This window comes from Lottia gigantea (assembly GCF_000327385.1).
Source record: "Lottia gigantea unplaced genomic scaffold LOTGIsca_43, whole genome shotgun sequence".
Classification (NCBI taxonomy): Eukaryota; Metazoa; Mollusca; class Gastropoda; family Lottiidae; genus Lottia; species Lottia gigantea.
Genome location: NW_008709504.1, coordinates 1743559 through 1759155, shown reverse-complemented (window position 1 = coordinate 1759155; position 15597 = coordinate 1743559). Strand labels below are relative to the sequence as shown.

The 15597-nt window shown below is 34.4% G+C and overlaps 1 protein-coding gene across 1 annotated transcript; it reads right to left on the bottom strand.

The window, feature by feature from the left end:
- Positions 1 to 8682: 8682 nt before the first annotated feature.
- Positions 8683 to 11202, bottom strand: LOTGIDRAFT_164129 (hypothetical protein; the record flags this gene model as incomplete). Its single annotated transcript, XM_009060614.1, has 2 exons — positions 8683 to 10175; positions 10296 to 11202. 2 exons carry the CDS (start codon positions 11200 to 11202, stop codon positions 8683 to 8685), a joined length of 2400 nt encoding a protein of 799 aa, XP_009058862.1.
- Between the last annotated feature and the right edge of the window lie 4395 nt (positions 11203 to 15597).

Genomic DNA, 15597 nt, shown 5'->3' with positions numbered 1-15597 from the left:
GGGGGGGGGGGGGGTGGACCGAACCTGGATAAAACAGTAGTGAATCTGAGCTTAAGATCACTATCTATAGAAAGTCTATTGGACAAAGGCCTTAAATTTATACATCCATTGACCAAATTTGAGATGCCACTTGCAAATTCGAATGACTAGATTAATAAAACTGGCCTATTTTTAAGGGAAAACCCTCGGTAGAAAAAAATTTGTGAAAAAATCTGAATGGACCCCACCAGATGCCTTAATACATACCGATATTTTAGAAATTTGCGATAAACAATGCGACTATCTTTCGGCTAGTTCTACGGCACGTCAACGGCATATTTATACACTCCCGAAGATCCAAAAGAACCTGGAAACAGAATGGTTTTTACAGAAAATTATACCTAAGGGTCGACTAATAATTTCAGACTGCTCCAGCGAATCTTATCGAGTCTCAGAATACATTGACCATTTTTTGTTACCTTTAGCGTGCCAACATCCATCATATCTAAAAGACACATCCGATTTTGTTGAAAAAAATGAAGAGTTTAGAAATCCCGGAAAATGCCTTCTACATATCAATGGACGTTAGTAGCATGTATACCAATATTAACAACGAAACCAGTTTGAACGCTGTAAAAAAAAAAAATGCTTTGAGAGAACTCATGGCCCAAAACGGCCCGATTCTGAAATTCTTAAATTACTCGAAATTTGTTTAAAACGGAATGAGTTTTATTTCAACGGTAAGGTTTATCTTCACACTTCAGGAACAGCAATGGGTAAGAGATTTGCCCCACGTTATGCCAATATATTCATGGCTGAATGGGAGCGCGAAACCACGATATCTCCGCAGCATTAAAGCAAAACCTCTTTCAGTAGAGAATCGGAACAATCCTCGTTCCGGTAAACTCTAATCAATCTTTCGGATCACGGCCGTGCAGATCTACAAGATCTAGAACCTGCGAGCATATTTTAACAACCAATTCTTTCTCTAATAAGCATAACGGTAAACAATTCCCTATTAACGGTGAGCTTTCTTGTACCAGCACAAATATCATTTACCTAATTTCATGCGACAAATGTCATTTACCATACGTAGGCAAAACTAAAAACTCTTTGAGAGAAAGAATTAACGGCCATCGTTTTGACATTTCCCATCATCTGGATAAACCTATTGGGAACCATTTCAACTCTCTCAACCATTCCCTCGCAGATATGAAGGTGGCACCCATTGAAAATGTCATCGCAGAAGAAGACACCAACCCTAAAAGTTCAAGACTATACAGGGAGAGCTTTTGGATGAATCAACTAAAACCTATTTCACTAAATATACATTTTGATTCTCAAATAATCCCATTTGTTCCTCCATTCTTGCCAAGCATCCCGAATTATCAAAAGATACTACACAGAGTTACAAAACAAATTTCCCACTATTTTTTACAAAAAATTAGTCATAGCTTATTCGAAAAGTAAATTTCTTCAGAATATAGTTGTTCGTGGTCGACTTGACCCCACCGATGATGTTGAGTGATCTAACAGAATTAAATATTCTCATTTTATTAACTGTCTTTGTGCTTTATAATATATAATAGTATGAAACAATTTATTTTCTATACCTGCAGCCATTAACCGCTTTTCTTCATTATTCCAGAAAATTTGAAGCAGTCAGAGTTTTTATGATTCCACAGACAATTGTTCTAATAATGTTATTTCCGTAAATGTAGATTATAAGTATTATGAATTTCTTTATTAGGTCCAAGAAGATTTATAGGATAACCGTTATGATCATCTTTGATTTAGTTCATTGCATATTAGCATCACAATTATTGTAAACATAACTTTAACCCTGTGCCAGTGCCTTATATTGAATAGTAACTTCAATCAGCCTAATCTCTAATACTGACAGTAATGTCTCCCAATGACATATACCAGTCCTGCCGTAAATGTCACGAGCGAATTGTGATTATAAGAATGGATAGCGGCTATAATAATAATCTTTATTTACATGTTTTTAAGGCACACTGTAAAGGTAAGTTTATAAACATTCAAATATTATAATTGTACAGTGCTCATGCCCATAGAACAATTTACATTCATTTTAATTTTATACAATTCAATTCATTTAATGATAATATATACAATTCAATACAATAAAATACTAATATATACAATTTAAATAGTTACAATTATAAATAATATAATTCAAATATATTGTTAATCAATCAAGGGGAGAGTATTTGTAGTCGAAGCGTTTGGGCAAAGTATATGTATTTTCACATTGTGATGCTAAGGTTTCTTTGGACGAAGTCCATATCAATTTTGGTGAAAATATTAATCCTAAGTACTTATATTGGGATACAGTGTCTAGTAATGAGTTATCATATGACCATTTTTATACGCCCACACTTAAGATGGGCGTATATTGTAATCACCCCGTCGGTCCGTCCGTCCGTCCGTTCACCTTTGGCTCGTGCTCACTCTACAGGCTACAGTTCTTTATGGATTCTTTTGATTTTTATTTTGTATGTCAATGTTGTTATGAAGATGATCCCTATTGATTTTCGTGATGATCGGATAATTTTTCACCGAAATATCGTGTCTGACTTGACGTTTTCCTTTATTAGCTATATTGTGCAACTCGTGCTCACTCTACAGGCTACAATTTTTTACAGATTCTTTTGATTTTTATTTTGTGTGGCAATGTCATTATGAAGATGATCCCTATTGATTTTCATGATGATCGGATAATTTTTCACCGAAATATCGTGTCTGACTTGACGTTTTTCTCTATTAGCTATATTGTGCAACTCGTGCTCACTCTACAGGCTACAATTTTTTACAGATTCTTTTGATTTTTATTTTGTGTGTCAATGTCATTATGAAGATGATCCCTATTGATTTTCGTGATGATCGGATAATTTTTCACCGAAATATCGTGTCTGACTTGACGTTTTACTCTATTAGCTATATTGTGCAACTCGTGCTCACTCTACAGGCTACAATTTTTTACAGATTCTTTTGATTTTTATTTTGTGTGTCAATGTCATTATGAAGATGATCCCTATTGATTTTCGTGATGATCGGATAATTTTTCACCGAAATATCGTGTCTGACTTTACGTTTTACTCTATTAGCTATATTGTGCAACTCGTGCTCACTCTACGGGCTACAATTCTTTACAGATTCTTTTGATTTTTATTTTGTATGTCAATGTCATTATGAAGATGATCCCTATTGATTTTCATGATGATTTTTCACCGAAATATCGTGTCTGACTTGACGTTTTTCTCTATTTGAGTTATTGCCCCTGACTTTGTTAAAATGCGTGGAAATAGTTTGTGAGTAGGATTGAAGCTACAGTTTTCAACCGATTCTGATGAAACTTGTTGTGATCATTGATCACAGTTTTCAACCGATTCTGATGAAACTTGATAAGATCTCAGACAAGTTCTAACAAGAGATATTTTTTATGAACATTTTTTGAGTTATTGCCCTTGACTTTGTAAACATGCGTCAAAAGTTGTTTTTTGCCCTTGATTAGAGCTGTGTGATTTAATTGTTTGTTGTATTTGAGTTATTGATATTGATTTTAAAAAATTTTGTGGAATTATTCAGCATAAATAATTTCTTCAAGAGAAAATTCGTACTTTAGTCACTATAGACTGTTTTATTATTTCTGACAGCTGCCAGTGGGCGTATGTTACCTTGCAACGCAAGCTATCTTTCATTTGTGATATACACCTTACGATTTCTTGTTCTGTAATTGGTAAATTTAGTCTTTCAGGCTCATTCGAAATGCAAAGTCTACACTGCTCATCGTGTTCACATAGGAAATCGTTGGCAGTATCGGACACATTCTCTTCGCTTGAAGTCCGTAGATTCCTACAGTACTGATGCCATTCATCTGGATGAATTCCAACATTCTTACAATTGACACGTAGCAAGTATTTCACGCTGTCCCAAAATGAAGCAGGGGAATTTAACTGTGAGGAAAGATTGGATTTTAAATTGTCAGAATATTTATTTTTAGCATCATCACATATACCCTAGAATTGATTTTTGGCTGCTTTATAAGTTCCTCGCTACCCCTACATCGCCTATATTGGTTTAGAAGTTTATGCTTTTTAATTTTAGCTTCTTCAGACTCAAATGACTACCATGATGGTTGAGGTAGTTTTCTACGGGTTGAAAGGGTCATTTTTGCAGTTGAATTTTGGACTGCACTTATCACCTTGTTGCATAGCAGATTAACGTCGTCCCCAAGGAAAGAGATATCTGTTAATTCATTTTCCAATGAACGGAGGAAAGTATCTTTATGTTCATCATTCCATTTTATTTTGAATCGCTGAGTTAACTCAACCATTTCTCCAGTTGGTGCCTCGTTTAATGGGTTTTCAATTTTGATAACACACGGGAAGTGATCTGAGTCGTCTATAGTCAATACACAAAAATCGATAATGAAAGGGAATAGTTCAGACGATGCCACAAAATAGTCCACGGTACTTGATCCGTTGTTGGCGTGTCCAGTAAAACACCCATTTAGATCGCCAGGGAATCGTCCATTCACTATGTGCATACTGAATTTTTTGCAGAGAGTTATTAGTTGTCGACCGAAGTTGTTGACTCTGAAATCAGCATTGATGTGTGGTAGATCAAATGTGTCAGTAGGATAGATGTTTTCCGAAGATATATGATCGAGACTGTCATTTACAATGAAGTCTTTGTTGGATCCAGTTCTGGAATTAAGATCTCCTGCCAAGAGGGTGTCTGCATTAGGGAAGTCACATTTGATCCGTACAAGAATATCTTCTAATTGATCAAGAGTTGAGGAGTTTTGGGTTTTGTAGTAGTTCGAACCTTCGGGCGAAATATAAGTGAAAATACGACACAAGTCTTTTGGAAAACCAAAAAAAAGACTTGTCTAGTAGAAGTATCACAGCATCCTCGGTCAAATTCAAGACTCGCCGTGTACCTTGTATAAGACTTCGTTTGATAAATACACTATTTCCTCCATGTTGGGATTTCTTGCGGCATGATACCAATTGTTCGTGGTCACTTAAGAATAACTAAGTTGGGGCTTTATACAACCATGTCTCACTAATACCCACGATATCGTATATAGATAGTTCAGTTCCCAGATTTTCAAAATGTCTGCCCAAACTTTGGCAGTTCCATGAGATAATTTTGATACTGTGTTCAGATTTGTCTTTAATGTTAGGAATATTTTTATTGTTATTAGGGGGTTGATGTTCTCTGGATTGCTATTTGTCATTGTTACAAAGTTTTAACTCCTTTGTTGTTTTGTCAATGATATAAGATTTACTTTCTATTATAAGTCTATCAAATTTTAGAGTGGCTTTCTTATTTTCTTTGATTGCCTTGATCAGGTGTGGTGTAAGTTCTTTACGTTTGTTTTTAACAGATTTTGTGAAATCTTCTGAGACTTTTAACTCAGATGACCCTCTGAACTTTCGCTTCGCTTCATGTAATATATTATCTCTGTCCTTAAGCCTATTGAAAACAACTAAAATAGGTCTAGTGTGATTACCGTTTTTCTTTCCGATTCGATAAATTCTGTCTTGCAACATTGAATCACTACTCACCTCTCGTATTAACTTCACGATCTGAAGATCTCTCGGTTGTTGTTTCTTTCAATCCGTAAAATATTAAATTCTTTTGTCTATCTTTGTTTTGAATAAATTCTAAGGTTTCGCGAATTTCACTATTTTCTTCAGTTAATGTAGTAACATCTTGTTATAGTTTGGAAACTTCTTCTTTTATATTAAGATCCCTAACTTCTGCTCTTATCTCGCAAATTTCTTGTTTCAGGGATTGGATACAGGACACTAAATCTGTCAACTCATTCCGTTTTGGATACACAATTTGGCCACTATTTGTCAATTGTCCTTGTCTTGTATTTGGGCCCGGGTTAGATTCCACATCACCACTTAGCAGTAGCATTACATTTACTATTAACATCACAGTCAGTGTCAGATTTCCGAGTGATATTTTATGAGATTTAAATTTTTACCTGCTATTTTATGAAAGTATTGTCCTATGATCATCCTCCAGGTTCACAAATCAGTTCCCATACCGAATAAATCCTTTACAAATATTGTAAAAAACGTTTGGTTGAAGACAAAATGTTCTGATGATAAATACAATCCAAATATCGTCACACTTGATTTCACTCTACTGCTACTTAGAACACGACCTATCTCCTCAATAATCTATTCAGCTTGTATGGAGATATTGATCTGCATTGCTAAGTTGCTGCACCTTAGATGTATTTGATGAGGGCAAGTAAAACCATTCTCACATAATAAAAACTTTCAGTTTTCTTCCTGCTCTCCAGGTCCACATAGAACCATTGTTTTACAGTTTGTATCTAGCAAGCTATTGTCTTTCAATTAACTGTTAATTGGTATTTTACATGTTGATCATTGTAGTATGCTTATCTATCATTTTTTGTTAAAGCTTAAAGTAGATGTTAATAATAATAATAATAATAGTTAGTTTATTAAATGTGTGTCACAAATCATTAAAATATAAATATATACAGAATAATTTAAAACATTGAGATTTCCAGCCAAAGGAGGCTTACGAGACACGGTGCAATTATAACAATTTTAACAAAAGCAGATAAAAACTAAAATGTAATTGTTAACTAGAATTGTTCAGTTTTCTGGGACCTAATATACAGGTGATAACAGTGAAAATAAAAGTAAAATTCGACAGTATAAAACATTACATGTAACAAATGAACAAAAACACTAATCATGTAACACAGAATAAAACAAATATTAGATTAAAAGGGTATAAGTTATTAAAAGACATATCACTCATAAAAATAGATAACAAAAACATCTAAAAAAAAAATTATGCTGCTAACAGGTCTTTTCGTTTTGAATACATGTCATTATAAAATAAAATTTATTTAACAAAGGAAGTCGGTTAAAATCGGGGTTAATACTTAAACACTTATCAAACAGTGCAATTCTAAAATCATTATAAACTGGGCAAACTATAACTGAATGAAATTCATCCTCAATGACATCTTCATTACAACATTTGCATGTTCGATCTTCAAGCGGTATTTTCGGTTTAGCGTAACGACCAGTTTCGATCGCCAAAGGGAGACAACCACTTCTCAATTGACATATTAACCTTCTGGTTGCCCTGGAGATACTTTCATTTGAAACATAGGATTCTAACATACGGTTTGATTTATACTGGCGATAGCTTCGAAGTTTATTGCCATTAGGATTGCATTTATCATTAAATAATTCTTTAATCCATTCATCTGAATCTACCTTAATTAATTTACATTTCGTTATATTTACAATTTTTTGATGGACATCGATAGGTTAAAAACAGTTTCTCTTAATTCTAAAACATTTACAATATTTAAAACAGAATTATACCATGAAAATTTATTTTTTTTAGTCGACATATACCTAAGTAGAGAAAAGATGTGTCTTTGTGGGTCATTTCGATACAGCTTGCAAAGTAGTCTAATACATTCTGTTTTTTGCTTGGCGGCACACGAAATCCAGCCCATGTCTCCTCTACATGCAATATTTGGGGTACCTTTGCTCACACCTAGAAAAAACTTCATTGCTTTGTTTTGAACAGTATTAATACATGAAAAAGCTTTATAACCCCATATCCCTACACAATAAAAAAGAACGGACTCAACAAGGTTATTATATAAATTTGTAAAAAGTTTGTAAGACATTCCTCCGTATAACTTATATTTTGTGCATAATGTGCCCAAAGCTCGACTAGCGGACTTAGCAAGTTCTGAAGTTGCTTTCTTCATATTAAGGTGCTCATCAATCCATAGACCTAAATATCTGTAAGAATCAACATAACTAATATTTAAACCACCACAGCTAAACTCATGTAGTGATAGGGGAACTGAGGGGGTTCTATAATGTACTATTTTAGATTTGCAAGGGTTAATTGGCAATTTCCATTTTTGGCACCAGGAATCGAGTACGCTTAACATTTTGTCCAGGCTGGCTTCATCTGGGGCTAGTAAGGCTACGTCGTCAGCATATGCCAGGACCGAAATCTGCAGATTGTCTTCGATATTAATGCCACATTTCAAATTGTCTTCTAAAAGGTCGTTGATAAATATAGAAAACAGTGTTGGAGATAATAGACATCCTTGTTTTACGCCAACATTTACTGGAAACCAATCAGATTGATCATCGTTTACTTGAATAGCACTTACAGTATTATGATAAAGTGATTTAATAGCAGTTAAAATTTTACCACACAACCCTATTTTTTCTAATTTTCTCCAAAGAAGGGGTCGTTTTATAGAGTCAAAACATTTTTTGAAGTCAACATAGCATATAAAGGTAGACTTTCGAGTGGTTTTCCTATCATTTATAATGTTATATAGCGAAAATATATGGTCTGAACAACTCCGATTTTTTCGAAAACCGTTTTGAAAGTCAGACAGAGAGTTATTCTGACCAAGCCATTTATTTACTCTGCTATTCAAGATATGACAGTATATTTTACTTGGTACGGAAATAAGGGAAATACCTTTATAATTAGACGGAACAAGTTTATCATCGCTTCCGGGTTTGAATATCGGGTGTATTAGGCTTTTAGTCCACTCAGCTGGAACGGTTTCCAGCGCAAAGCATGAGTCACAGATTTTGTGAATTAGTTTCACAACAGATTCGTTTTTTAAAACGAGGGTTTATTTTTCAGGTCTTTCACAGCCCGTGAAACTTCATCTGTTGTGATTGGATTATTCAATTCGGGGATGCTATCCGTAGATTCGCCATCTGAGGGCTCTGGGTTTGGGTCTGTATTGTTCGAATATAGTGCTTCGAATTCACGTCTCCAAACATCTAGTACCTGTGCCCTGTCCTGTATAATAACACCGTCAGCATTTTTTACAGAGTTTGGTAGGCCTATGACTCGGTCGTTTGCGATGCCGATTTTTCCTAGCTTTTTCCAAAATTCGTTTTTATCATTGGCGAAGCTGGATTCAATGGAACGCTTTTTTTCAACTTGATACAGGCGTTTACTTTTCCGCAAATCCATGTCAAAACGTTTCCTATTCTGAACATAGGTAGCTTTTAGTTCTCGTTTGGCACAATGTGAGTTCTCTCTTAGCCACTTTTTCTCGCATTGTTGCACATTATCCCATTGCTTTTGGAGAGCTTCATTCCAGTAGGGTTTGTACTTCGATTTTTGCAATGTTCGTCGTACTTTTGGGACTTTTTTACTGTGAATCCGAGCTTTCATTTCACATGCTACTAGTGTAAGAAAGTCATTATATGCACTTTGTATATCACCTTCTAAATTCATTTTACGTTCTATAGAAGTTATTGTTTCTTTAACTACTTCCAAAATTTCAGAATTTGTTAAAAAGTCATTAGGAATTGTTGTTAAGTCAAACTTGCTTACAGTTTCTGATTTGTTTTGTGGCTGTACACTTGTCACGTCACTACCTGTTTCTGTTTCCCAGATTAAAATAGAATGGTCTGGAGTAGAATCTGGGTAACACCCAATAGTACTTTTTAGCTCAGACATGCTAAGGACGGTAAAGGATTTGATGGTATCTATGTTTTCGCAGGGTACACACACATAATCAACAACAGATTTACCGAGCGTGGAGATACAGGTAAAGTTTTGTGTTCCCACCCGTCCATTTAGAATTCCAAAACTAGACACAGTTAAAAAATCTATAAAAAGCTCACCAAATTTGTTGTTTGTGTCATCAATGGTATCACGCGGGACTAAATAGTCAACTCCATCAATTGTGTCAGAAATGTCACCACATCTTGAGTTAAAATCACCAAATAGTTGAATATCTCCAATATTTTGAAAGCTGTAAATCTGATCTAACAAAGTTTCAAAGAAGGTATTCGGATCTGTGCGCCGTGTTGTACCATCTGGTGGAAGGTAGCATATAGCGAGACACAATGATAAGTTTGAGTTAATTCCTGTCACGTGTATCCACAAGATGTCTTCAAAACTACTATCTAAAATATTCACTTTTAAGATACTACCTATGAGTTCTTTTTTAACAAGGAAACCAACCCCTCCACTACCCCTTTTTGCTTTTTTGTTTACTGTTTTGCGGTTATGGCCGTACCATTTGTAGCCGCTTACATCTAAAATGTTATCTCCTACTAAAAATGTTTCACAAAGTCCTAGAATGTCACAATCTGTGTAATTAATCACATTTCTCCGGAAGTTGTCATATGTGCTTTTATTTGTTGGAAATCCTCGACTGTTCCAGGTCCCCAAACAAAAACACCTTCATGCAGTTTCATTAAAAATTCTACCATTCTTAAAAACAAACTTTTTATCGGTTCCAAGATGCTTAATAACTGTTCTTAAATTGTGCTCTTCTTTCAGTTCCTCTGGTGATTTCATACTTTCGATGTAAACACGACTATACTTGGGTAAATGTTTCAGTGATCTCTTTTTACTTAACCGTTTATGTTTTTGATCGGAGTTATCAAGAGTTACTACCTCTAACCTTGGCCTTGTTTTTGATGAAGTCACATGATTGTTTATATTTAGTTTCGGTTGAATTCGTTCGACATTGTTCACCTTAATGTCTAATTTAAGTCCGTCTGTAACAAGGTCCTGAACACTTTTCAGTAAATACCCTGGTTGTGTTTCTTGAGCACTTTCGTCAAAGTTTTTCACGATTACTTTTAACTGTCTATTATTGTGTGTTGGGTTTGAGAGATCTGATTCCTGCTCACTAATTATCTTAAATTTATTGTCTATGTCGTATCGAATTTTGCCTATTTCTTCATGCATTTTTTCTTCTATATTAGCTTTAATTCTTTGGTCCAAATTTTCCATTTCTATATTAAGTCTCTTATCTAGTATGTTTGTTACCTTTTCTTCTATCTTCTTTTCTAGATTGTCCATATGACTGGCTATTTGAGTATTAATCTGCTCACCTAAGCAAGACATCATTTTCAACATTTCATCGAATCTATCATTAAAGTTATCTTTTGGCTCACCTTTCGATTTCTTACATGTAGGTTCTTCACATTCCAATACCTCTGCACTATTTTCTGCGGGTCTTTTCCAACTATGGAGTCTTTTTCTGCCATTTGATTTCGTTGTTCCTTGAATTTGGGTCGATGTAGAGAACATATTTCCGACAGCCATTACCTCCGTTACGAAGTTTTCTGACATGCTACTATCCATTGGGTTCACAATATTATCCATTATTGGCGAATATAAATAAAAACAATTGTGTATAGTCTTTTGATAAAACCTAAATGTTCATAAGGAATCCAATAAAATCACTATATTAAAATCAGTCTAAAATGTTCATTAGTATCCAACACAATTAAAACATAGTTTGAAAATGGCGCGTGTAAAACTTCTATAAACAAAGAGAAATCACCGCCACGGTTGATTAGACTTCAGAGCTCCGTAAACACAACCTCTCACCTCTCGACCTCTCAATAAAAATTCATATACCCCGCTCTACTTTGTTTTGAAAAATTTATTATACCAATAACTAAAGTGTGGTCGATAGTTAGAAGCATTTAATGTTTCAATTAAAAGGGAAGCCAGAAAATAACTGATTTGCATTTAAGTCCATTTTCACGTCAGTGTGCGTTTGAACCTGTTTCGAATGGAAAATGGAATTCCGAATCACTTTTCCTCCGCTATTCTCGATTTATTGATTGATAGTGATTGACACAAGAAAGTATACCCGGGGGTTACTGTATCGGCTTTTATGACATCATAATGCCACAGTTGAGTGACGTTTTGGCAATGGCATTTTAGAGATGAATTTTGGCTGTAAAGTTGGTTTTGATCACGTTTTCTGTATTTTACCGATGTCTAGACTAGAAAATTACATGTACGATACATGAAATCAAGTAAGTGTGTTTGGTTTATTCTTGCCATCATCGCTGCATTGTATGTTTTGTTTGAAAAGCTTTCTCTTTCTTAGATTTAGGGGGTTCTGAAAATAACCGTTTTTCTTAAATTATTGATCACGGTGTTTTCTACTCCATGGACTTTTCGGAACTGCTGCTAACGTCTTCGCAATCGGTGACAACCGTCGACCTGATCTTGTGGTGAAGGTAAAGAACTTTGTCAGTAGAATGAATCCAGTAGTTTTAAGCAAGGTAAATTGTATTAACGTATACTTTGACAAATACAAAATGGCAGATTTCAGTTATTACCAAATATCACAGTTTTTTATCGGCCAAATTTCCTTATAATCCCTAGCGGTAATCTGAATTCCAGGTGTCGTCTGCCAGAATGTAGTCCAACGAATGAAGTCACGTGATAAACCAGCGGAGTCCGTGTCATCAGAAAAATTCTATGATACACAATTTGGGCCATATTCTTACGTTGTTTCAATGACTTTTAGCAATAAATCCCTTTACGTTTTACTTATCTTATTTTATCAGTCAAAAATTTTCTTTTTTTTAAAATCATTGATCTTTGAAGGAATTGTCATTAGTTATAATGAATTGATATTAAAGATAAATACTAAGAGAAGTTAATTATACCACTAGGTATCCATACAACTTATTTATAGATCAAACATTATAGATCAAACATTGTACACGAAAATAGGTGACGCATTTTGCTGTCGAGTTGGTTACTCATGAATATGGGTCAAAGTGAGGGATTCATATAGAAAATCGAAACAACCAATTTTAATTATTTTCTAGAATATCTAAGACATAAAAAAAAAATTCCGTTCTTTATTTCTTAAGTATAGTTTTAGGGTTTTTTTTTCTTCCCTAGTTTATCCACGGTAGCTTTAAGTTGTTTACCAGCAGTGTGAGCACTTTTCTTTATTTTTACACAGTTTAAATTCTAACCACTCTCCTATAAGACTTTCTCTCTCTTTCTTTCTTCACTTCTGTCATTTCACTTAATATTGGGTGTCTGTAATCTTTGTTGGTAAGTTTTCTTCTTTTATTTTACTTTACTTTACAGACTGGACAAATCTATTTTAATCAATGCAATCCTCCTTTAGCAATGTAACTTTGTAATAATTTATTTTCATAAAGTTTAAAGTTGTTTTCATTAGTTACGACAGCCATCTTTGTTTTCTTTTAGTAATCTTAGGTTACATGGTTATTTAATCTACACCTAATTTTGTACAAGTTTAAAATAACTCCTATATCATAGGGTAAGATTGTTTATGTATTTCTTCAATTATATTTCTAAATAATATGCATTATAAATGGCAGATTTGTATTTACATTATTTATTTGTGTTGTATATATATCAAATGATATATTTATTTTGCTTTCATTATTTGTATTTATAACAATTATTGATGTATTTTCAGAGTTATTTGTTTAGATTATTTATAAAATATATCGAACCTCGACCTGGAGTTTCATTGGTGTTCCACTTTTAAAAACTGTTACATATCCAGATCATTATATCTGTTAATATTAGAATGTAATAGTTATAGGTGCGTATCTATACCAGGAAGTAATGACCTAATTCAATAAAATTAACATTAATGTATTACATTTTTTTTTTATCTCGAAGCATCATTATTCAAAGTAATATCCGGTTTAGCACGTGTAGAATACCTTTTGAAGCTAGATCCGGGTTTACTTTACTTCTTCAAGTGGGATTACCTCACAAATTAAATGGAGTTTTACGTTATACTTTTTGGACTCTAGGGCTGTGATTGTCCAATTAAAATGTAGATAGATGTGAGAACAAATCAAATACCTTACATTATACAGATATCCAGTTTTTATCTAATCTAAATCTTACACCCATATAGGCATTTCTCCTGTCTAAATGTAAACTCTGATAATAGTTTGTCTATTATAAAATCCGTAGACTGAAATTTATAAGGTTAATGCGCCTCCATTTGAGATTTATTTTTGTCTCTAAAGATAGAATTTAGAAGTAACATGTTTCTCTCCACTCTCTATATATGTGATATGAGTTTCGCTTAGTTATTGACTACTATAATTATATGCATTCAACTCGTCTGACTGTACCACACCCATCATATTAAATCATATAGTCCGAAACGGCTACTGATACTTTTGACAGTGTGACGTCCCCAGTCCTCACCAATAGCCTAATTCCGAGTACTACGGTTTGTAAGCCCTAGGTCTCAAAGTATTTATGATAAAACACGATGAAAGTTAAGGGATGTAAGGATTCGCTAGCTCTATCCGCCATTAGCCTACTGAAAACATTGCTCAAAATAGGTCTATAAGAATCAATTTTCTTCTGAAATTTCTATATAGTTGAATCTTAATATTTTATAAGAATGTTGAGAATCAAGTCTACCGTGATCTAGGATATATATACATTAACTTTTCAAGAAAATGTTGTATGGACTACATTATTGCTACAGTATAAAACTGCTTGTCATTGTTTGCATGATGTAATGTGAATCGGTTCCTAGATTAGATCAGCTCTTCCAAGAAATGGTTTTTCCGGGAATATTTAACGATTTCTAGGAAAAACGTTATAGGCGGATAATATTGAAGATGGCTATCCGTCTCCATATTTAAATTTAAATTTAAAACCAGTTAGAATTTGTCAAATACCGGTAACAATGTTCTATAAATAAATTATTTGTTAAACCTCTATTTGCATTACATAAATTCTCGTTATTCAATATACATCTGTCTTACTCGGTTGTCCAGAGAAAATTCGAGTTGTAGTCTAAAATATTGATACAGTAAAAAAAAAATAAAAGGGGGAAAAGCTTTCAACAAAAGGGGGAAAGATGTTTTCTGATGTTTCTGCAATGAAACTTGTTAAATTGATTGGATATAATTAAAAAGTGTTAAGAAACTTTGAGTATAAAAACTTAGCCTATCTGTTCAAGACAGGTTTGGGGAGCCGCGGTGGCTCAATGAGTTAGACGCTTGCTCGCTAAGGTCCAGGGTTCAATCCCGGCATAGGTCGAGATAATACCTTCGGATTTTTCAACCCGGTCTCCCCTGTCAGTGATGCAGGTAAGAGGGGCTGACATGGAAAAAGCGTCTAGTCGTTCGGATGGAACAATAAACCAGTGGTCCGTGGGTGGAGCCAAAACATTCTGTATGGTGAGTGGTATGCCGTTGGTTTCCAGGTGCTCTGTTAGTGGCTTACGAGCAGGTTTCAGCTCAGTGCATTGAATGAGGACATGTGACCTTGTGGCAACGTGGCCGCAGCGACATTTCATTTAATGGCGTTGAACTGATGGTCTCGTAGTACGTTGTTGGTCCGTAGTCTGGTTGCCACTTTGCAGATGGCTACAGATGGATGGTTCGGTTTGGTTTGGTTTGGTATCTTCGGATCAATCTGGTATCTTGCGGTGTCGAGGTTCCGTAACATGTCGGCCCATTTCTGGTTGATCCTAGAAGATACAGTGGTGTAACCTATTTTCGTGGATATAAGGATTCAACACCGAATTTCGTCAAAGTTATAAAAACGAAAAAACAAAATTTATGCCTTAGATGTTTCCTCAGATATTCTACAAAATAATTAAAATTGCATTATTTCGATTTTCTTTATTAATCCTTCACTTTGACCCATATTTCATGAGCAACCAACTCTGCAACGGCGGCAGAATGCGTCACCTATTTTCGTGTACAATGTTTGATCTATAAATAAGTC